The 25047-nt window shown below is 45.3% G+C and overlaps 2 protein-coding genes across 7 annotated transcripts in view; one reads left to right on the plus strand and one right to left on the minus strand.

Annotated features, from left to right (window-relative positions):
* Positions 1-20015, minus strand: part of PLCL1 (phospholipase C like 1 (inactive)) — a 359855-nt gene extending 339840 nt beyond the window's left edge. For both annotated transcript variants that reach the window (XM_075001833.1, XM_075001836.1), the window contains exon 1: positions 19413-20015. In XM_075001833.1, coding sequence (XP_074857934.1) covers positions 19413-19703 — 291 coding nt within the window. In that variant the 5' untranslated portion in view covers positions 19704-20015. The remainder of the gene's footprint in view (positions 1-19412) is intronic.
* Positions 20016-20282: 267 nt separating this feature from the next.
* The window catches only part of BOLL (boule RNA binding protein), a 108408-nt gene continuing 103643 nt past the window's right edge, over positions 20283-25047 (plus strand). For all 5 annotated transcript variants that reach the window (XR_012646402.1, XM_075001268.1, XM_075001270.1 and 2 more), the window contains exon 1: positions 20283-20428. The gene's annotated coding sequence lies outside the window, so the exon portion shown is untranslated. The remainder of the gene's footprint in view (positions 20429-25047) is intronic.

Below are 25047 nucleotides of genomic sequence, written 5' to 3' on the forward strand. Positions count from 1 at the left end.
TTACTGACATAAGGATTCAGGTGCTGCACACAGCAAGCATATGGTCCCAATCCTACAAGATTACCAGAGACAAAAAAAAAAATGCTATAATTAACAAGGTTTCTGTGCATTTTTCAGGATTGAGCCCCACTGATCACAAATATTTTCAGAAATACTTTTCATAAATTTATTTTTCCAGCCAAAGCACATGGAGGTTTGATCATATAAAAAGTACTTTGAATAATCTGGGGGTGTATCATACTTCCATGCAATATAATTCTTTTAGAAAACTATTACATTAGTTACATGAGTTCAATAAGGCTTCTATATAATTAGATCTGAAGAAAGAAGAGAAATCTTACACCGTAATTCTTTTGTAGAGCTCTCTCAATAGCTCCAGCTAAAAGAAATCAGCAGTCACTTTAGCTGAACAAATTGTACAGTAAACCCTCAATTTAATAGACTAATCGGGGGAAGGGGTGTCCATTAAAGCTGAATGGTTATACTGTAGGATGATGTGCCGACCTTCGCAGCCCAGCACTCACTTCTGTCCTCTGCCCCCCCCTCACCTCATTCTTCCCCTCACACCTCCCTCTCTCAATTACCAGCAGAGGAGCGGAATGCCAGCCTGGCTCCTTCCACCTCTTGCACCTCTCAGGGCTGCAGCTCCTCCGGCCCCAAGTCACCAAGCGAAAGTAGAGCGTGGCCACCTCCAGCCTGCCTGCGGGCAGCAGCCTCCGACACCATGGCTGCTGCTCAGCGCCATTGCAGGCAGCCGGGCGCCAACCTGGTCCACGCACACAGGGCTGAGGGAGAAGAGCTCCTGTACCCCACCACAGCCCATCCCCCAGCTCCTCTGGCCCCAGTCGCTGCAGTGGCCCCTCCAGCCCTGGCAGCCCCAGCATCTCCTCCAGCCCCAGCAGCAGCTCTGCTGAGTCTCTGACATTTATTTGGGGACTGCTGGGGGGCCGGCAAACAGCTTTCACTGTTTCTGAAGTCCGTTATATTGGGTCCGTTCAATCAAGGGTTTACTGTAATTTCTATTAAAGTATCTAAGAAGATCACTGAAAACATTAAATAAAAACAACTCTGAAAACCAAAGCACATGGTTCTCCAATGCTGCCCCCCCCACGCCCCTGCAAATGTTCTAGAACAGAATTCAGGGCTATGATTGAAACTATTTACATTTTGAAATGGAGTTATCTTCACGTGGGGCCCATGTTATAACTCCAGGTTATGTTCCTAAATAATGCAACTTACAGTGAAATGACTTATAAGGGGAATTAATATCCATGAGGAATAATATAATTAGCTTGAGGTACGTTCCCAACTCATACAGTTCACACGTGTGGTACATATAACGTACCTATAACCCACAAAGACCAATATATAGAAACAGACTACAGCAAACCCTCGAGAAGTGCGATTTCGATTTGCGCTTAACTCGCATTAACGCAAGTTAAGTGAAAATCGAAACTGCTCCAGCCCCAGCTCCCCCACCTGGGAGAAGCTGCACCACAAGCTGCTGTGTGCCCCCCAGCTGGTAGAAGCCTGGGGCCACATGGCTGCTCCTCAACCCCCACACCCCACTTCACCCAGCCAGGGGAATTCCGGGGATCTCCCTAGCCCCAACCCTGCCTACATTTACGCATTAATCAAGGGATTACTGCACACAAATACCTCGCTGAACAGTACATTAAGATTGTGCCCTTACAATACATTCACTTCAAAAACACAAAGACAGGAAGGACAATGCAAAAGATGGTGGTGTGATGTCACAGCACACTACAGCAGGGATGCGGAAAGTGGGGGTGGGGGGGCAGAATTTTGTATGGGGGCACAGCAAAGTCCTGCGCCCTGCAGCCTCTGTGTCACCCATGGGGTAAAACAGCTGGCTCTGCAGGAGGGCGCGCCCCAGATGTTCTCCCTCACAATGGGACATTCCCCTTGTGCACCAGCAGGGCATGTATATGCACTGACACCTCCCTTCATCCCAGCATGCAGCCTGCCCCTGCAATTCCTCCCCCTGCATGCCAGGAGGACGCTGAGCACCTCCACTCTCTTGAGCCCATCATGCAGCCTGCCCATGCCTCCAGCGGCCTTTGCTGGGCAGTGCAGCTGTCTCCTCCGCCGCCTGGCTGCACTCTGGTACACTACAGTACCTGTACAGGTTGTACCTCTTATCTGCACCCTTGGGACCTGGCTCCCTCCACTGGCCCAGGACTGATTGCAGGGCCTGGCAGCTGGGTCCCAGCTTATGTCTGTTCCTGGGTCCTAGCAACCACCATCCACTGTGGCTCCCCTCCACCTACAGATCCAGGTAGCCTGCAGCTGTTCACAGACGCTGGCCTGGCTCTCCACTGCCCCATTTTCCCACAACTCCCTGCCAGCTTCACGCAGCTCCTTGAATTTCCCCATCTTCCCACAGCTCTCCGCTGGTTCCCTGAAGCTTCCTGCAGCTATCTGCAGGCTGCCCCTAGCTACTTGCCAGCTTCCCCCAACTCCTCCTGGCTTTGAGCAGCTCCCCACCGGTCCCCCGCCAGCTCCACGCAGAACCCTGCCAGTCCCTGCTGACTCCCCAGCAACTATCTCAGCTACCTGCAAGCTCCCCACAACTCCTCCCCATTCCCCGCAGCTCCCCGCCAGTCCCCTGTGACTTCAGAGCTCACTTCCAGGGCCGCTGCACTACAGCGCCTGCCACCCAGCCACGTTCCTGGCTTTTGGTCCCTTGGCCTCCAAATGATATAAATGCAAATCAGCACAACTTACAATGAATTCATTAACAATGTATATGTGAAACAACCTATAGTGAGGCAACTTATAACGAGGACCCCTTTACCCCATTTGACTAGCGTATGCGGGGAGGGGGCGGAATTAATAGCCAATGCTAAATATAGTACAACAATTAAACTACGTATTGATATATAGAAAACAACTCAGGCTGGAAAGCTGACAGAGTGCCATGTGGCTTTGGCTGCAGCTGCCTCATGAGCTGGCACCTGTGGGAACTGGGCCATGTTTGGCAGACTGGCTGGGGCTGAAGCAATCTCCAATGCCAGTAACCCAATGTGGCCAGGTCAGTGTCGGCCCAGCAGGGGCTGAGGTCCAGGCAGGAGGTAAGGGGCCCCTGGGCTGGAGTTGAATGGGGTGGGGAGAGAAAAGAGAAGCTGACTGCAGACTGGGTGGCCAGAGCAGAGGACTTCCCTTCATCTGGCAAACTCCCTCATCTGGGACCAGTCAGGTCCGGAGGGTGCCAGACGAGAGAGGTGGAACCTGTATTTGCTAATCGAACGAGATGCCTGGAGGATTGAGAATCAAACCTTCATGATTTAAAATCCCCAGCTGATATTTAAAAAAAAAAAAAAGAATTCTAATATAAGGCCCCACTATTCTTCAAAGAGACATCACTATTTTTAAATCCACTTTATAACTAGGCTTCTATAGATCTGTTGTAGCTTACCCTAGAGTTAGTCACTGCTGAATTTGGTCCAAGTGCTTTAAATCAGAGATTCAGCTGCTACACTTGGGATGAATTTGGCCCAATTGTGTAACAACAGGTCTTCCTTCAGGTAATGCATTCATTTTGAAAGGTTTATATGAAATACACAATCAACTCAGAATACCCCTGCTCATATGAACTCAGAATGGTCAGTGTACACACAAAATTCTGCTCAAGAGGAAAGAGACGGGAACTCCTTGGCTATATCTACATGAAAAGCATCTGTCAACTGAGTTGTGTTGACAGAAACCCTGTTGACAGAGTGCATCTACACACAAAAGCAGATCGACAGAGCAATCTGTTCTGTCGGAAGAGCAGCCAGACTGCCAAGCCCTCTGTCAACAGAACAGCTAACCAGAAGCTCTGCAAACAGGACTGCCCAATGAAACGGAAGCCCTCTCTGCCGACAGAAGCGTCTACACCGCACTTCTGTCAACAAAACTCTGCCGACAGAATGTTATTCCTCAAATTTTCAAGGCATAACACTGTCGAGACAAACACAGAGTTCTGTCAACAGAACACTTTGTGTATGTAGACACTCCCAGAATTATGTCAACAGAAGACCCCTTCTGTCAACAAAACTGTCAAGTATACACACAGCCCTTGTCAGGAATTCTTTATTTATTGAGTCTTCGTCCAACGTACCAATTTTGTCTATTTGAGCTACCAGAAATAGCATAAAGTTCTTGTTTGTCTGACAAGACCAGACTCCCAATGGATATTCTAATGGAAGGGTCAGCAGCCTTTCCAAGGCTGAGTGCTGAAATTTGATCTTTTGACCTCTATGTCTGATCCGAGTGCTGGTGATATTTTTTAAAGTCACTAATAGCGCTACTTACAAACGCTTCATTAATACATAAATTAAGATGCAGAGCTTTACCATTTAGATCAGGGTGGCCAACATGTGGCCCAAAGCCTTCTCATCCAGCTCACAAATTCTTTCTTGTGGCAGCAGCATCATTTTATGCAAGCCAGACAAAGTGAGCGTGGGGCACAGGGTGTAGTCAGGTGTTGGCAAGTTGTGGCTCTCTGTCCTGCCGTACTGAAATAATGGAACTAAATTTATTAGTTTAGCAACCAGTAGGGAGATGAGGGATCTAGCCGTTAAATAATGGAACTAAATTTAATTGGCTTAAGAGTGGCACGGCAGAGAGCCGCCCGCGCTGCAAGCGGGGGAAGTGAACAGGACAGCTTGGGGCAAGGGTGGCTGAGTCTGCCCCTGCTGGAGTTGTGCAGCCACTCTGAGAAGGGGAGAGGAAGGGTGGCCATGGAGGAGTAGCAGCAGCAAGGAGAGCTCGTCATCTGAGGCAGGTTAATCCTGGGGATGGGGGAGCAGGTGGGGGGTTGGAGCTATTTTGTGTTCGGCCCCCAGAACATGTAAAAAATTGCCATGGAGTCCCCCAGTGCAAAAAGGTTGGCCACAACTGGCTTAGGTGGTGGCTGGTAGCATTAGCTGGTCTTTTGTTAATCCAAAAGTGGCATGACTTTGAGCAGCCAAGGACCCCACAGCTGGCTCTGCTCCAGCTGCAGGTCTACCCACCCGCCAGCCAGGTACCCCGCTGCCCATCCCCAGGCTTCCAGCCGCAGGGTGCAGGTCTCCCTGCCCCCCGCATGGCCCTGCCCCCAGAAACCCTTGCGTAAACCCATGATATGTGCATGATGAATGTGTATATCTCGGGGGATTACTGTAGCAGAAATAAATGAAGAGCAGAATATCTTTTTAAATGGTTCTTGCTTTAGAGAAGTTAGTCTTTTACAGAAGTCATCCTAACCCTTTGATCCAGTTGGAGTAGTGCCTGAAGTAGCATTTTTATTCCATATCAAAAATTCCAGCACACTAGTCATATTGGAATGAATAATGCAGTGCCCTGCTGCTCCCACCCCCAAAAGGATGCTGTTACCAATATTTCAAACCCATGTTTATCAATTTATCTATTTCTTTGCAGGGCATATTAAGGTGTTGTCAAAGATTAAGCCTACCAGGTGCACACAGGAAAATAAAAATATTATGCTAATCTGATATGTAAACTTGATTAGCAAGATGTCTCATGACAAAGCATGCATAACTGGCTCCAGGGTAATTGTTGGCACTTTCATATTTTCAACAGAATAAAAAAATTCCATTAACTCAAATTAAATATTTCTGTTGCAGATGGACTTAAACTCATTGGAGCCACAAAATGCATAACACATTGAGGTAGGAAATACTCTGCAGTGCCGCTCAGAATATAAACACTTACAGCTTTATTAACTGCTGCTTCACATATTTGTTAAGCAGAATCAAGCAGGCCTCTGCTGATGCTCTATCCAGCAGCACCAACATACTCATGGAACATTACATAGATGTACAATGCACCTATTGCAATGGGCTTTAGGACCACTACAAACATGAAAAAATGAACCACACTGACCACATTTATTTTATTATTCACAAAAATAATAGTCATGTGTTTAATCAAGAAAAACCATCAAATGCGAAAGCCTACCCAGTCTCCACCCATGTTCTCTCTAAGCTGAGCAGTTGGGCGGCTGACCAGGAGAGATTCAGGCGTTGCCCAGCTGATTATCAGCACCTATAGCCGCCCACAGTGAGCAGCATGTGTTTCTATTGGTGGTGCACATCTACACATGCCTTGGTGCGCAGAACAAAATTTATTCCTCCCATGGATTAGAAAAAAAAAATTAAGGCAAACACTCTTCTCCACCCAAGATGAAACAAGTGCCTGGTTAAAAGGGTGCTAATTCAGGTTCTGGCAGAATACCAGATGGACTCGATTCTTTTGCTTGGTTCACTACATTGAAGGCATCTATCCTTTCTCCAGTTTTCAAGGGATCAGATTTATGGAAGGTCAATGGGACAGCATCAGCTGATTTCAGCTATCATGGTATTGTATAGACAAGCGCTACAATGAACAATGCTGTGACCATTTGAGCATAAAAGCTACAGTGGAAACCATGAGTAAAAGGGTTGCTATATACAACCAATAAACATTGCAAATATTTACCAATTAATGCAATAAAAACAAACAAACAAACAAACGACTTAAAACTCTTACTCAAGTAGTGCACCATCCAGACAACTCCTGAAACCCCCAACAGCTCAGTGAGGTTGGTGGAAAGGCTCCCATTGACTTTAGATCAGGCCCCATGTTTTCAGAGATGCCACTGAGAAGGAAGAACTTAGGGCTGTATCATCACATTCAAAGAATTTAGTACTTCAGAACTGGTTCAAAATCAAATTCTATATTCTGAGGGAATACATTACACTGGTGGCTGTAAAGAAACTTTATGGGACCATGGGAAAGTTGGCCATAGCCATAATAAGTGATCATCTGACTAACTAAAATAATGCTGGATTAAAGAGTTTGCCAGATGAGAGAGTTCCAACCTGTACAACAAATTCCATAAACATCCTTACCTTTCAAAGAGAATACTTTACTGACTATACCAGAAGACTCTGTCTTTTCAAAAGTTTTTCCCATGGTTTACTTGCTTATTGTTCAGACCAATGGCAGAAGGGTATGGTACAATCACTATACTGTTATCAAAATTTACTTTCAACAAAACTTTTTCATACCTGGACTTTAGCAAAAGGAATTAGATCTACAACTTACTGTAGAAACAGCAAAATAAAAGTTACTAAATAATGACAGTGACAAACAATCCTGAGAAATATAACTTTCCTTTTCAGTAAAAGCTTTCCCCTCCCATACCTTCATGTTTCAAAGAAAAACATGAGTATCTGTTACCTCACCAGGTAATTCCAGGTAACAAAGAAATTAATACCTTATATTCTTTTATTGGATGTTTATAAGAGCTAAAAGTGTCAGTTGAATAGCTTCTTGAAGTAAAATAGCCACAATCATATTAGCCAGCCACTTGAATAATTTTTCTTGATTTGAAAACTGCCTGTAACTAGTGAAGGCAGAAAAGAAAGAGAGACAAATTCAGCATAATATCCTGCGAGAGCTGTCAGACTGAGTTTTAAAGAATAATGTCTGCAAGTATGAAACACATCAACGCAATGCGAGAGTATTATGTTGAAGTTAAGGGCAGTCTTACAGTCAGAGTGGTCTCGTCCATAGAATGAGGTGGAATGGCTGTCGCAGGCCCCGTGCTTTTGGGGGCCCTGCAATAGCTGCCCCAGCTGTCCTGTGGATGGAAGAGGGGAGGATTACCTGGGCAAGGGTACAGTGAGTGGTGGCAGCAGCAGCAGGGGGTTGCCTCCCACCGGATTCCCACACTCGCCACTCAGTGCCACAATGACTAAAGAACTCTAATAGTTATCCTTTCCCCCACCTATGTTTTATATGCAAAGTCCATTGTTATCAATAAAACAATGACTTATGTCTTATAGACAACATCATTGAACACAGATGTTCCTCCCTTGAGGAGGGGGAAGAAATACAGTTCCAAAAGTATACAGTTAACATAGGCAGAGAAGGGATGCTGAGAGGCTGCTGAGGAATGTCTTTTTTTTTTTTTAATTGTATAAGACTTCAGTAAAAGCTACACATGGGGATTACATCAGTGGACAACTTTCCTACCAATTTGTTGAACTATTTATACTTGCAATTTCCGGAAGGAAAATAAAAATAGCTCACTTCACAGATAGTGCTGTTTCGACAAGTCTTACAGGTTAGAACACTAACTACAGGTTAAACCTCTCTAGCCTGGCACCCTCAGGATCTGACTGACCAGAGAATTTGCTGGACCACTGGAAGTCAATATTGTCTAGAAGCATTACTAACACTTCCAGTGATTACTAGGCTCTTCATAGACATTTAGGGGTAAATTACAGCTGAACAACAGCACAGAACACAGAGCCAGGACTGGTGGCTATAAACAAACTTTATGGAACCACAGGAAACTTGGCCACACCCATGATAAAGGGATATTCAGCTAACGAAAATCATGCTGGACCATGAATGTTGCCAGATGAGAGAGTGCTGAACAAGAGAGGTTCAACTTGTCCTAAGAAGGGACCTGTCCCTTCTTAAACTCCATCTTCTGTCCTTCTTAACGAGAAAAGATAAGAAAATAGCAATCTGTAAGCAATTAATTTTGATTTAGCCCTGGAAAATTCACCAGAACGTGTAAGAGTTATTAAAGATTATTTGATAATAATTTAATGTGACACTAGGCAAGCTCTGACAACTCCGTACCTCATGTCCCCTTCAGTAAAACAGGGATAGAAATACAGTAAAAGACTCGTCATCTGCTACGTGGATAACTGGCACCCAAGGGGCTGGTTACCAGGCTGGGGCCACCTGCTGCAAGGCCGGCTGTTTGGCCGGGGCCAGTGGAGTGGAGCCAGCTGCCCGTTGCCTGGCAGTGAGGGGTTTGGGGAGAGGAGCAGGACCAGCTGCTGGCCACAGCTCAGATAACTGGCACATTTTATTATTACCAGGCATGGAACCAGGGATACCGGATAATGAAGCTTGTACTGTAATTTCTTTATACCATGCTGTGTCTCCTGTTTATTCTGTAAACTCTTCAACACAGGGCCTCTCTCCTAGGCTATGTCTACACTACCGCCACCTTTTTAAAAAAAGTTCTTCTGGAAGATCTCTTCTGGAAAAACTTCTTTTGAAAGTGTGCATCCACATGCAAAAAAGTGGGTTGAGAAAGTTGATCCACTCTTTCGATACAGCGTGTCCACACAGCCACCGTTCTTTCGAAAGAACAGGCCAGAGATTGAAAAATCCAGAGCCATGAGGACTGCTGTTATGAAAAATAGGTCCCCGGGGCTTCTACGCCTGTTTTTTTTCCTAAAAGAATCTTTCAGAAAAAGGTGATCTTCCTCATCTGGGAGAGGAAGAGGGCCATCGGAAAAGTTGCTGTGTTCTTTCAACTTCAGATCGAAAGAGTACATTTTGTGTGTAGGTGCTCCATGGGTTCTTCCAGAAAAGACCTGTTTTTTTTTTTTTCTCTTTGCTAAAGAACTTGCTAGTGTAGACACAGCCTTACTGTACAACACAGTACAGAGGGGCCCTAATCTCAGTGGAGGTGTCTAGATGTTACTAGTGTTACAAATAAACAGCTGACTTTTAAACAGTTGTGAAATCAGTAAAACGTATTGCTCTCTTATTCACCAAATAATGCCTCATTTGTCACCTCTCTACATGTACTAAATCATAACATTACAGATGTTTAAATAAATAACCTTTTGTTTAACTTCTAATCATGGCTCTTTCAGAGCTTCTCAAGAGATTAGAGTTAAAACTGAATTTAAAATATCATGCACGCCCACACAAAAATCAATGGGAGTTATCTCCTTGCAGGTTCTCACCTTTAATGTCTGATACAGATTTCATACTTGTCTTTTGCCAAAGGTTATACAGAAGCAGTATAGAAACATAGAACCTTACTACTTATTTTATACATTTGCAGTGAGGTCAGGGAGAAGAACAGGGGAAGAGCAGAGATTTGGGGGAATTCCTTCTTGATTCATTTCAGGTTTTTCTTTCCTTGTTGAAATTCAGGAAAGCAAGTTCCCTGGCTGGTCACATCATAATTAAAATTCCTATTAAATTAATTTTGAACAAGAATAGCTGAATACAAATAAGCGTCTTAAAGCAATGCTTCTGAGCCTGCCTACGACGTCTAGAATCCTATAACTTTTTCCAAAATAAGCTTTGTCAGTGATTTATGACCTGTACCGATGACATCCTCAAAATAAAAGATTATTTTCTTCTTTGCTTTTTAAAAGACAACTCCAAGCGAAGTTAAATGAAAGGACTCCTGAAAAGGTAAGGGGACAGATGTTGAAAGTACATCATTTATGTCTATTATGTATTTATGCCTTTGTAATCCCTTCCCCCACATAATTTACAGGGTTGTGAATGTAAGTTAACATTTGAATTCCAAAAAAAAAAAAAAAAAAAAAAAAAGCATTTTCCATTTTCTCTAACTGAGGGAGAGTGCATAACCAAGGACAACCATAAAGCGGTCATACACACAGTGGGCATTATCCAAAAGGGTTCCTATTTTACTTATAAAAGTCAAATTTAATTTGCTACAGAGAAGTTTGAAAAAAAAAACAAAACTAAGACTATACTCAGTTCTTTAAAGCGAATATACATTCTCTTTTGCTATGTCCAAATTTGACACAAGGGCTACGTCTACACGTGAAGCCAACATCGAAATAGGCTATTTCGATGAATAACGTCTACACATCCTCCAGGGCTGGCAACGTCGATGTTCAACTTCGACGTTGTGTGGCACCACATCGAAATAGGCGCTGCGAGGGTACGTCTACACGCCAAAGTAGCACACATCGAAATAAGGGTGCCAGGCACAGCTGCAGACAGGGTCACAGGGCGGACTCAACAGCAAGCCGCTCCCTTAAAGGGCCCCTCCCAGACACAGTTGCACTAAACAACACAAGAGCCACAGAGCCGACAACTGGTTGCAGACCCTGTGCATGCAGCATGGATCCCCAGCTGCCGCAGCAGCAGCCAGAAGCCCTGGGCTAAGGGCTGCTGCCCACGCTGACCATAGAGCCCCGCAGGGGCTGGAGAGAGAGCATCTCTCAACCCCCCAGCTGATGGCCGCCATGGAGGACCCGGCAATTTCGACGTTGCGGGACGCGGATCATCTACATGGTCCCTACTTCGACGTTGAGCGTCGAAGTAGGGCGCTATTCCGATCCCCTCATGAGGTTAGCGACTTTGACGTCTCACCGCCTAACGTCGAAGTTAACTTCGAAATAGCGCCTGACGCGTGTAGCCGCGACGGGCGCTATTTCGAAGTTAGTGCCGCTACTTCGAAGTAGCGTGCACGTGTAGACACAGCTAAGGATCCAAAAGCTGACCAATAAAAGTAATTTTAAAAAAAAGTGTACTTGACGGAAATAAAGCTGGACAGCTTGAACACTCCTACTTCAAATGCACTACTCATATGAGTAAGGTTAAGCTTTGGTGAACTGGGACAAAGTGCTCAACCCCTGAAAAATCAAGTCCACAGAAAACACTGGGATTCCTTGTTACAGTTGAATTGCCACCCATACACTAATATCTTGATCTCATACCTCTGAAGTCAATCGGAACTTTGCCACAGACTTCTACAGGTGCAAGAGAAGGTTATTAAAGATGCTCCAACTCACTTCATACAAGTTACAAAACAGATGTTGGATAAGGAAGGTTTTTGGTCTCAAGCACCTGAGCTGACTTTTACACGAGTAATCCAATTATATGGCCCTTCAGCCACCCAATCCAGAGACCTCCACAGAACTCAGACACTATGCACAGTTTTTCTTAAGGCTGCTGCAGTCAGGCAGTCTTTTTTTTTTTTTTTTTTGAGTCCAAACCACTTTTCAGCCGATAAAAAAAAAACTAATTTTAAGAAAGCAATGGTAAGACACTAACTTTGGAGATGTATGTGCACACAGCTCATTCAAATTTATTTAAATTTAATGTTCTATTAACCCAATAAGAACCAAGAGTGGATTAAGAACAGGTGGACCCCTGAGACACAGATAAAAGGGACCCACACGATATATTAAAATCAGGGATTTTTTTGTGCTGGTACCTGGTGGTTATAGAAACACCTACAAAGAAACCTAAAACTACACAAGTCTTGGCAGGAGTTGGCAATCCAGTCAGATTGAATATGAAGTGTGGTAGTGAAAGCCGAAAGGAAGCTGCCCTGCAGGAGACTCTACTCTCATCCAGGACAGCCACCCAGTTTGGTATGTGGAATGTTCAGACCATGTATCAAGCAGGGAAGACGGAAGAGATTGCAGCGGAGATGAAACAGTACAAGCTTGCACTTCTGGGCTTGTGTGAGACAAGATGGACACAACCTGGGCAGCTACACCTGGCAACAGGTGAACGCCTCATCTACACAGGATATGCAGAAGAGGGAGCACCACACACAGAAAGTGAGGGGTTGATGTTGTCAAGAAAGATATCTGGTGCTTTAATGGTGTGGACAGCAGTATCATCATGCACCATCACAGCCAGATTGTACACAAAAGTGTGGAAGGTTCTGAATGTGCAATGTTATTCACCCACCAACAAAACAGCTGAGGAATATAAAAAAGACTTCTATGAGAAACTACAAAATACTGTGAATCAGAAAGAAGGATATCTTGATTTTGAGATGCAACTTCAATGTAAAAATTGGAAGCATAGATAGAGGCAGAGAACAGACCATAGGAAAAAAAGGGCAAGGCAACATGAATGAAAATGGAGAGCACTTCAGTGACTTTTGTTCCTTCAACTGATTTGTGTGGAAGAACACTACAGCCTATCACCAAAGGATCACTTGGGTTTCACCGGACAACCAGTCAGAAAACCAGATGGATCACATCTGTATCAGCAGTTCTTTCAGAAGATCATTGCAAGACATCCACACTAGAAGAGAAGCAGATGTAGGTTCAGACCACATTTAATCCCAATAAAACTCAAATTCAAGTGGTACACCACAAAAGCAACTAATCCAAGTTTGAGCTTCAACATGGAGCAGCTGAAGGAAACTGGTTCTTGTCTCTATATCCTAATGGGGCTGTAGACCAGACATACACTTCTGACAAACCTCATCCCGAAAGATGCTACCATGGAACAAATTTGGGAACACACCAAAACATCCTGGAAACAGACCTGCAAAAAAACCCTGGGAAAGAGGACAAGGTGTCACAGAGAATGGACTACAGCAGAAACTCTGAGGAAAGTGAAGGAACGAAAGGACAGAAAAGCAGCAGTCAACAGCAGCAAAACAAGAGCAGCCAATGTGCAGCTTCAGAGACTGTATTCAGAAGCCAACAGAGCTGTTAAAAAGACTGTAAAATGGTACAAAAAGACCTCTGTGAAAAGCCTTGCACAACAAACAGAAAAAACTGCAGGACAGAGAAACTTGAAAGGGCTGTATGACATCAAATGGAAGCCAGCTGGGTCACAGAATACAGAGGATCAGCCAGTACAGGATAAGGAGGGGAGTGTACTAACAAACCCAAATGAGCAACTCAGACTGATCACAGAACAGTCGCTCAGGTGTAACCTGCCCATGTATAGACTTTGATAGACTTCACAGACCTTGAAAAAGCCTTTGCCAGCATTGATAGAAACACTTTATGGAAACTACTGCAACACCATGGCATCCCATGCAAAATTATTGATTCGTTCAATGTATAACCCCTCAACATGCCAAGCTGTTCACAATGGTGTTGAGACAGAATCCTTCAGCATACTGTCAGGAGTGCGGCAAGGGTGCCTAATGTCACCTTTCCTGTTCTTGATCACTATGGATTGGATTATGAACAGGACAACAGATGACCATCAATGAGGCATTCAGTGGACACTTTTCAAACAGCTAGACTACATTGATTTTGCTGTTGATGTCGCCCTCCTTTCACACCAACATGAAAGCATGGGAAAAAAAAAAAAAAAAGGTTACAACACGAGACAAAACTGCTTCAGTGACTGGACTGAGCATTAACAAGGAAAAAACCAAGACAATGAGGATCAACCAGTCCAACAAAACCACCATCGTACTGGGGAGGGGATGACCTGGAAGATGTGGAGCAGTTCACCTACTTGGGGAGTATTATAGGCATAGATGGAGGAACAGATAAGGATACAGAATGCAACAGCTGCAATCAAAACTCTCCATCCCATACGGAGTTCACACATAATATCTGCAAAGACAGAACTATGGCTCTCCAACACAAATGTAAAGCGTGTGCTCTTGTTTGGACGCAAGACCCAACATAGTGCAAAGTCTGTAAATCACAAGCTACAGACATTCATAAACAGATGCCTGAGGTATATCCATCACATCAAATGGCAAGACTCCATCACAAATGAGGAGCTTTGGAACAGAGCAGGAGAACAACCACTTGACGTCCAAATCAAGAGAAGAAAGTGGGGATGCCTAGGCCACACTCTCAGAAAACCATCGTCCAGCACAGTCTGTCAAGGTCTCCAGTGGATCCTGCAAGTCAAATGCAAAAGAGGAAGACCTCAGACAATGTGCAAAAGATCTACTGAGATTGAAGGACAACAACTGGGGTACTCCTCGAGTCATCTAGAAGTTTCAAGCCAAGACTCAGTGAGGTGGAAGAGACTTGTAGATGACCTCTGCTCTGCTCAGAGTACTAGGGTTTAAGTCAAGTCAAGTCGCCTCACATGTTGATACATAGTATCAGCACCTCTGCACCATTCTTCCCCCCAGCCATGGATCCCGCGGGGCTGCCGCTGGGGCTTGGTACTGCGGCCGGCTCCCAGCCTCAGGGCTGGGGGGTCCCCCTGCCTGGGATTCCTGCTGGGGCAGTTGGTGGGGCTTGGCATCCCAGCTGGCTCCCAGCAGCGGGGCTGCCAGAGCCCCCGCCATCACTGCTGGCAGCATGGAGCTGGGAGCTGAACCCCCACCATGGGAACTGGAGCGGTGGGGTGGGGGCGTACTGTCTCCTGATTTTTTTTTTTTTTAGGAAAAGAAAAGGTTTGATTGAAATATTAATCTAATGTCATTATTTATCCTTTTAAATCTACTCACACTTATTAGTTACTCCTAGTGCATAATAAATTACACATTACTTTTAAAATCAGAATAACATAATGCATTTCTTTTGTTCCATTAAAGCTAATTGTTTAAACCAAATGGAATTATGGAGCCTTGCGGCCCCTCAGACCTAGCAGCCTTACAGCAACTGCCCCTTTTGCCCTTATGCTGCCACTACTTGGTCAGACTAAAAGTCCATCTAGCCCAGTATACTGTTTTCCAACAGTAGCCAATATCAGGGTTCCAGGGAGAATATATAAAAAGGTGATCCATCCCTCCTGTAGCCCATTCCTAGCCCTAGGAAACAGAGTCTAGCGACACCAACCCTACCCATTCTGGCTAATATCCATTGATAGGTCTCTCGCCTCTTGGAACTTATCTAAAGACCTGTTAAAATCCTGGTCTTCACAATATATTTGGTAGGGAGTTCCACAGCTGAAATATTTTTGTTTGTTTTAACCCTGCTGCATATTAATCTCATTTGGTGACCCCTAGTTCTTGTGTTACGGGAAACAGAATTAAAAATAAGATCGCACATTAAGTGGCAAAATGGCATTTACAATGTTTAAATTATTAAATTTTCCTGCATATGAAAATTCTTCAACTGAAAACCCTATGATGGTAAATTCAATTATTTTTAAAATGTTACACATAGAAATCTATACCATACTATGTACTTGATAACTGGGAAGCTTTTCCTAAAACATTACCAAGTCTTGAAAGCTGTAGACAAATTAATCCTTTAATTTTTACACCAAAATATATGAAAACCACTCACAGAATCCACAATGGGACAGAAACAAAGGAAAACTGGGTTTCAAATGGCTTTTTTACTAACACTAAATGAGGCATTTTGGGGAGAAGGGTACTTTATTCTTCATAACTATCCCCAATAGCACAAAAGAGTCAAAGTGGAGGATTATATCAGTTTTCTGCAATTTTGCAAGTCATGAACCTGTTGTGAAAGTGATGTGAAATTAGTCAGTATGTATTCATGATATGAGAAACTTTATAGGACAGGGAGACTCAGATCAAAATTTCAAAGTTGCAAGGTCAATGATGTTCTCTTTACTTTAGGTCAAAATCAAGTATCTTCTGAAGTCTTTTTCACAAGCTCTAAGAAAAAAAAGGAAAGTGTCCATCTCAGAATGCTTGAGTATGTGTTCAAAGAAGAATAACCCCAGCCCAAAGCATTTAAGCATGTGTGTAATTTAAGCACCTGAATACAATTGGATGGACTGATTGCTTTTAGCTAATGCTTACCGAAAGTTACACACGTGCTCAAATCGTTTGCTAGATTTGGATTAATTTGATGCAGATTAGTAGTTTACACTGGAATATTTCAAAAGTAGCCTATGGGAGACAGCAGTCATTTAATGCCCTTAAAAATGCCTTTGGAAATCACAACTTTAAAATGCATCTCTGAATGTTTCATTTATGAATCACCTGGGGAGAAGCATGATCTTTTTGTTACTGCTCTGCCTTCAGCCAAATTTTGCCCATCTTTTGTTCAACTACACAAGAATGAAGGGTACGAGGATCCGCCTCCTGCAACGGTGTTAACTGTAAGTCTTTTTTCCCCTCACCCAAGTGCAAGGTCTACTTTTGACTCCTGTCCCCTTGAGTCCATCCCAGCCCAAAAGAGCCAAGGGAACGGACATGTGTCAATCATATATGTAATATTAAACTCTCTTTTGTCTGCATCTTCAAATTCCTCATCTGAACTCTGCCCACAGATTCACCTCTCCAGGATTCTTTACAAATGAGTGAAGTTCACTACATTAAAAAGAAAAAAAACAAACAAACAAACGAACGAACAACTCTTTCATTGAGGTCTTTTTTAAAAGCTAAACTGAATATTTTAATGGAACATGGGAGATTTCCCTACCAAATTACAACAAATAATCAAGGATTTTAGGATTGAACCTATTAGTTTAACTGCAACAGTGAGGATGCAAAACAGACAGTATTGTCTAGCAAGCTGGAATACATTCAGCTTTTAAACAATTTGTTTCACTGCATATTTTTCTATGCATGTGTGAGAGAACAATTAAGGTTGAAGCTATTTATTCTGCCTTCAAATTCTTCACAAATGTTACATAAAAATAAACATGAGCTGATAAACAAAAGCTTGATTGCTATTTCAAAACTTGCCACAATTTGAAGTTAGTAAACATTACCAAAACCACAGCAAAAAACAAACACCTTTTCAAATAAGAAGGTGGAGTGTTGAGCCTCATTACAACAATGTTGTCATTCAATTGAACACGTTTCTATTTAAATGCATGTCAAAATATCCATTATTTTTTGTAGGTGCACAGGTGGACCCTTCACCCCATGAAATTAGAAATCACATGTATTTTTCAAACAAGATGTTTACACTGTTTGGTGGTTGTTCACATAAGTGACCAGTATTCCCCAAATTCCATTACTTTCAAACCTGCATTAATTACAGCTTGTTAACAGCGCTACTGCCATACGGCCCAATCTTGCCACCAACAATTCAACTTCAATGGTAACATATTTTTGCCCTCAATAGAGTTTCTTTCTTGGATAAAAACAATTTACGTCCATATATTGGAAACAGTATCTTGAAGATGTCTACTTTCATGTGAGCGTTACCAAATCTGGTATGAACCAATTTAATTACCAGACGTGTGTGCCCATAGCCCACTGAATCAAGTCTTGGTTATCAGATAACCAATGCTTTTCTGTTGGTTCTAACCAACTATTTCTGATACTTTTGCAACAGCAAAAACAAATGAGATTTTTTCCCCTTTCCATTCAAGTTCACATCCCAAAAATAGTCGTCTTTGTGAAAAACCACAAAACACCAAGCCAGTGCAAGGCATTTGTAGCCCAGATGCACCATCCAGTGCTCTTCAACACAGCAGTTGCCTCTCTAGTCTGCACCCTGAGCATTTAGAAGAATTTGTAAAATAAATCTCTGTGTGCATTTACACAAGATACATCGTAATCAGTTCTATTCCACACAAGGGCTGAAAAAACCACTTTGGAGTACACAAAAAACAGCACATTTGTATATAACTGCCCATTGTATGAACCTGTCAATATACAGGCTGTATCATCTGTGCCCAAATCTGTCATATGTGACTGGTTTGTGCTGTATCTGCTTTCCCTCATTCCTAGATGCTAACGGAAGGGGAGGAGAAGCTGTTGCTACTGGTAATGGGGGCGGGGGGGGGGAGAGGAAGAGAGGGAAGCAGCTGCTGTATATCCTTCACAGCTACTGCCTTGACCCATCTGCATTTTCCCCCCAGACTCCCCAGATTCTTGCCTAGTCAGCCAGCCAGCCAGCACAACAGATCAGCACCTGACAGTGACGGAGGGCAGCACCAACTGAGCCTTTCTGCACACACTAAAAGCTTAGACCCGTCCTGGCTCATCCCGCTTTTCCTTCCCCTCCAACTGGATACAATATTAAATGTGTAGAAAGAAGAAAAACAAAGTCAGTGTTATCTTCAGCAGGCTGAAAGCTGGAGGGACAAGTCCCCTCCCCAATACGCCTCCCTTCACAATTATATTTATGCTCCTTTTAATAAGGTGCCTATTGCTTCTCCTATTTCTCCAGCTATGCATTTTTCTTAGGCATTCTTACCTGAAATCCATCTATTCCTGGATTGCTCCCAATTCTTTGGACTAATTTAACCTAGCAGTTACAAACACATTCAAGAAACGAGGAGTTGAAAATCTGCATACAGGTTATTGGCTCAAGTTTTTTTCTTAGCACAGACCACATTTTAATACAGAGGGGTGCCTTAGAGGCTCTCTTCCCATTTTGTATTAGGTATACCTGGGATGAGAGATGGCCCATCCTCCTCTAACCTGTAGCACATCGGTGGCATCTACAACAGGGAAATCGTGGGAGAGTCAGAAGAGAAAAGAGCCTTCCAGATATTGATGCTAGGCAGCAGGAAAATTAAAAGAGAAGCAAATATTATGTGAACAGGCACCAGCCCTCCACAGGCCACCACCAAGTGATCTGCAAACCATCTGCGGCAGTCACACCAGAGGTTAAGAACTCCTGAAAAGGGAGCAATGGACAGCTGAGACCCACACAGCATCTTCCTGGCAGTTTCCTCCAGCGCCATCCTCATACACTGTTGATACCCAGCAAGATTTTGGTTGCAAACAAAGCAAACGTATCCCCAAGCCCACTGGCTGGAGGAGGGGAAGAACCCGGGCGGTTGAAATGGGATACAAGTGCCCCCTAAGCAGCCCCCCTCTGCTGGCCCCAGCCTTTCCAAGAAGGGAGATTTGCTTGCGGAGAGAGACCTTCCCCTACCCCCTAGGTGCCTGCGCACGCCCTGCTCAGACGCCGGGCAGCTCCCTAACACAAGGAGTCCACGCGCGACCCGGACTCACGCGTGCCCCTCCGGCCAGAGGCGGGGGGAGGGGCTTCCCGCCCTACCTTGATAATGCTGCTCCGGCGAGGGGTCGCTTTGGCAGCTTCCAAGAGGCTGACTTCGGGATCTGCTGCTGCCCCCGCCGAAGCCCCCAGGCTGCCCGGAAGGCGCTCCGCGGCTCCCGTCATGGCCAGTCCGCTCCGGCGCTCTCTTCTCCTGCCCGGAGCTGCCGCCGCCGGGATTTCCAAGGTTACGGGCTCCAGCCACATCTCCGCTTCCTCCTCGCCCTTGTGAGGCGCCTCGGGCAGGGCACGACCCGCCGGCGGCGGCTCCCTGCTGCCGGCGCGTTCTGCCATCGCCCTGCCCAGCGGGCTCAGCTTCTCCGGGGACACGGGCAGCCACTGGGGGAGAGCAGGGGGCGGGGAGCGCGGATCTCCAGCCTCTGCCCCTACTGCACCGCGGCGGCGGCAACTTTCTCAGGAGGAGTCATTGTCAGCCCGGCTTCTGCGGCGGGAAGGGGCCATGCGGCGCAGCGCGGTCAGCAGCCCAGCAGGCGCCGGGGAGGGTCGCACTTGCAGCCGGCGTGGGCTTTCCGGCGGCCGGGAAATGCCGGGCGCGCCCCCCGCGTGGGGCAGGCGGAAAACACGGGGCGCACGGGGGTAAGGCGGGGGAAGAGCGCTGGGAGCGAGCTGCAGCGCGCCCGCCCGCGAGCAAGAGGAAGTGCCTCGGCTCTACTCTGTTGTGTCGGAGCCGGGCTTGTTTTGACAGGCCGGGCTGACAGACAGGGGGCCGGACCACTTAGCACAGAAGCAGCTTTTCAGATGGGGCGGGGGGCGCCCAATAGGCATCGCAGGGGGCGTGGCCATAGGGGGCTGGCTGGAATGGGGGCTCTGCTGAGAGTGGAACCCAATGGGTACATCTATAGTTCCCGCCCCCCCGCCCCCGGGAAGTTTTCAAGTGTGACCTGGGGCGGCTGGGAGCGAAGCTGGGGAGGGCCAAGAGCTCGAATTGCCTCTGCCACCCCGAGATCCAGTGAGCGCAAAGCCGAGCGCGCCTTGTGCTGTACCAGTCAGGGCAAGAGGTAAGGAGAGGGGCGCAGCTTAGGAAAGCATAGGTGTGTACCTCCGTCGGGGCGGTGGGCGGAGTGGACAAATTCGCGTCCCTGTCAAGCGTGCAAACGCCTCCTTTCTTTCCAGGAGCCACTTCACTTGGCCTTGAAAGCGTAAATGGTTAAAGCTAATGAGGGGGGGCGTTTCTGGGGTGTTTAAACACGGTCACGTCAGAGACACACGAGTAGGAGAAACAAAAACAGGAGAAAAGGTTCCTAATGGTGTAAATTAGCAGTCGGCGAACCTGGCACCTTTAGATGAGGTTGTAGGAGTGTCCAGGGGTGGCCCTGCTAGTCTGTACCATTCCTCTGAAGAAGTGGGTTTTACCCAGGAAACCTCCTGACCTAGTAAATGTGTTAGTTTCCACGGTGCTGCAGGACTGCGTGTTCCCTGTGCATGGGGTGATCCAAGCTGGTGAAAGGCAGGGAACACAGCGCCTTCGCAGGCCGACGAAAGGCGAGAGAGCTGCTTAGTTTAAAACTCACACCGAACTGCAGGAACAAGGCTGCAATGTGGTGCCCCAGGGTCAGGCTGAAGATTGAACGAGGAGGCCTGAGTCAACTCCGTGCCGCGCCCGCTCCCGCTCTTTTGCATGGCCGGAGGCAAAGGGGGTGGGCATGCTCCTGATTACAGCCGTTTGCCCATGTCACACAGCCATGCAGCGAAGCGCACGGCGCGATTCCAACCGAGCTGCCGCAGGCGCTCACCAGGGCTATGGCAGCGTGCGGAGTGGGCTCCATTCGCGCGGGCCGTGCACGGAGCTGGCCGGGAGGGAAGGAACCCGCTCCCAGTGCGAGCGAAGCTAGCGGGAGTTTTCAACTGCGAGGCGGTGGGAGAGCAGGTGAGCGAGATTCTGAGTAAGGTTTGTAAGGAACGAGCGGCAGCCACCGCCGCGTGGCTCGGAAAAGGAGGAGGCGCCGCAGATCTCTCGGCGCTGTGGCAGTCGCGGTAGGTTAGTCCTCGCTGGGGCCGGAGTCAGGCAGCTGTGATGTTTCACCAGCAACAGCTCCCTCTAGTGCCCATCCGCAAGACATTCCCGCGGGGGGAGAGGTTCTTCTATTAAACCAGCCCCTGCTACTTCAAGTAAGAGCCAAACGTGGCAGGCGGCCCCCACGGTCTGGTGTGATTCAAAGGCAGCCCTGGGTACACGTTGTGTCCTACGAGCTGGGGAAGGTTGAGTGACTTCCTGGTTCCTGCTCATCAGCAGGATTTCAGCACTGAGCCAGCGCGGAGCATGGAGGAGGCTGAACTATAATTGTGTTTTAGAGTCTTTACAAAATACACCCTGTTTCTGGAGGTTTGTAGGAAGGGATCTGGGCTGAGGTGAACACACAAGAGCCTTGGGCTTAGTCTCCTACCACTATGTAAAAAGGCACAAGGCAGGTTTCCCCATGTTAAAGAATCTCATAGTGGGCTAGATAATAGGAGAGGCTACATCTAGACACATTACTGAGGCACAAAGCTCAGCCAACCGTAGGTCCCAGTCTCTGCATGAACAATTACTTAAAACTGACCTTCATCTCCAGAGGAGGTTAGGTTAGGCCAACCTCCCCCCACAGAGGGATAGAAAAGAACCTACAGGGCAAAACCTGCCTCCTAATGCAAAGAGGTCAAACTGCAGCAAGCAGGAGTCAATGGAAGCCTTGGTGTAAATAACTGCAATTTCACCTAAAGAATTTCTCCAGGGTGAAAGTTTAAGTGTGACCATTATAATGCAGTAAGTCAATGAATTTCTGGGTTGTCAAACTAGTATCATACATTGAGGGATTTCCTCTTAAATAAATGCAGTCCAAAAGCATGAGGCCCAGTCCAAAATACAAGGTGTATATACAAGAGATTTGGGGGTTTTTAAGTTGCTTGTGGGCCATCCAAGAATGTAGAAATGGCTAGCACAGGGGGACTTGAGACAGCAACAGGTAGTCCATAAGAAGCTTTCATGACAAGTAGGAAAGAGATATAAACACAGTGAACTTCAGCCTCTTTCCAAGTAACTTTGTATGAAGCTTAAGGCGAGATTTAAATTTGGAAGAGTTTATTTTAAACAGAAGGGAGAGTAAGGCAGGAGAGAGTGTGGGAAAGAAAGAGGAGGGAGGATGGAAGGTTGGTGGAACAAGACGACAGGGGAGACAACAGCAGTTAGCTAGCCAGCACCAAGGAAAGTAAAACCCATAATATAAACCATAAACACAACCATGTTTCCACAGAGCCTCTCAGAAAGCTCCTAAACTACTTTCTTAATTTGTCAGATGCTTAGGTCTGGTTAGGTTAGTGCCTGTTATGCATTGAGATCAAGCCAGGAACTGTGAGGATTCTGCACCTTTAGAGCAGCCACCTATTAATTGCCAATAATAATCGTACCCAGAGAGTAGTTGTTAATGGTGCTCAATCCTGCTGGAAAAGCATAACAAGTGGGGTTCCGCAGGGGTCTGTTTTGGGACCAGTTCTGTTCAATATCTTCATTAATGATTTGGATATTGGCATAGAAAGTACGCTTATTAAGTTTGCAGATGATACCAAGCTGGGAGGGGTTGCAACTACCTTGGAGGATAGGGTCATAATTCAGAATGATCTAGATAAATTGGAGAAATGGGCTGAAGTAAACAGGATGAAGTTTAATAAAGATAAATGTAAGGTGCTGCACTTAGGAAGGAATAATCTGTTTCACACATACAGAATGGGAAAAGACTGTCTAGGAAGGAGTACACCAGAAAGGAATCTAGGGGTTCTAGTAGATCACAAGTTAAATATGAGTCAACAGTGTGATGCTGTTGCAAAAAGAGCAAACATGATTCTGGGATGCATTAGCAGGTGTGTTGTGAACAAGACACGAGAAATCATTCTTCCGCTCTACTCTGCGCTGGTTAGGCCTCAGCTGGAATATTGTGTCCAGTTCTGCACCCCAATTCAAGAAAGATGTGGAGAAATTAGAGAAGGTCCAGAGAAGAGCAACTAGAATGATAAAAGGTCTGGAGAACATGACTTATGAAGAAAGGCTGAAAGAATTGGGCTTGTTTAGCTTGGAAAAGAGAAGATTGAGGGGGGACATGATAGCGGTTTTCAGATATCTTAAAGGGTGTCATAAGGAGGAGGGAGAAAACTTGTTCTTCTTGGCCTCTGAGGAGAGAACAAGAGGCAATGAACTTAAGCTGCAGCAAGGGAAGTTTAGGTTGGACATTAGGAAAAAGTTCCTAACTGCCAGGGTGGTCAAGTATTGGAATAAGTTGCCAAGGGAGGTTGTGGAATCTCCCTCGCTGGAGATATTTAAGAACAGATTAGATAGATGTCTATCAGGGATGGTGTAGATAGTGGTCGGTCCTGCCGTTGGGGCAGGGGACTGGACTCGATGGCCTCTCGAGGCCCCTTCCGGTCCTAGTGTTCTATGATTCTATGAATAAAAGCAGAGAAAGAATGCCTACTAGATGTATGACCTTAATACATGTAGAAGATAGAACATAAAGGCCTTTTACTTTGCTCCTTGCAGGTTATAAAGTTACTAAAATAGGGCCAGAAACTTCATTAGAATTGCATCTACAGACTACATGGGGACTTGAATCAGAACCACTGCTGAGAACCCCCTTTCTACGTCACACATCCAAACCTGAATTTCACAGAGAAATCCTTTCAGATGATAAATGTAAAAATGATCTTGTACATGAAGTCCTGAAGACTAGCAGAAAGAGGGCAACAATACGCATCCCTAGTTGCAATGGTATTGAGTATGCTGGAGTGTTCTCTTTCCTTTTCTGAGTTGCTCTAGCATAAGAAAGATAGGATGGTCACACACTCTCTAAACCAAATATATTTGCATGCAGTCCATAGGTATGAATGCCAATACAGTAGTAGATTCTCTCTTAAGAGCTGTGTGGTCACCCTAAATAACAAATCAAGAAAAAAAATTGTGTCTTCAAAAAGGCATTTTCCAGCTTAGTTCTGTTCTCAGTAGGAGCTGTTGGATGGCAACCTTTTGAGAAGTCTAACCCCCTAACAAAGATATCGGGTTCAAACAAGACAGGCAATTTATTCAAGCTATGACAGGCAAACAGAGGACAAAAAAAGGAAGAAAACTTACCTGTTACGTTTTTAACTGAACTTGTGTGTGCGAACAAAAACACACGCCTGTTTGTGCACACCTGTTTTATGATTCAATCTGTTTGCTTAGTGGATCCTTGAAACAAGATCGTTAGCTGGTATAAGTTAGCCAAGAAAATAAAAGAAAAGCAGTTCAGCATCTGTCTCCACAGAAGGCAGAACTGTAGATCTATATTTGAATTTAGCTTCCATAATCAAGTTCATATTTAGATATTTACCATGAATTAATGCGCCCTAAAATGAAAAGCGTTTTGTTGTCGGCATTGTGCCCTATGATGATTGAATGATAAAAGCTGACAAGAACCTTTATCCTTGCAGCACTGCTAGAGCCACTCTTTTCTAGATGTGGGGGAAAGAGGAGGAAAAAAAAATCACATAGCACATTCTTCAAGTACTGATTCACCAATGTTAATGCATAGCTTACATTCATGTTAGGTAGTTACAGAAATGCATTTATGAGAGTAGAGTTTCTTGTGTCTAATTCATGTAGTAATAGAGCACT

Source organism: Carettochelys insculpta, chromosome 8 (genome assembly GCF_033958435.1).
Source record: "Carettochelys insculpta isolate YL-2023 chromosome 8, ASM3395843v1, whole genome shotgun sequence".
Classification (NCBI taxonomy): domain Eukaryota; kingdom Metazoa; phylum Chordata; order Testudines; family Carettochelyidae; genus Carettochelys; species Carettochelys insculpta.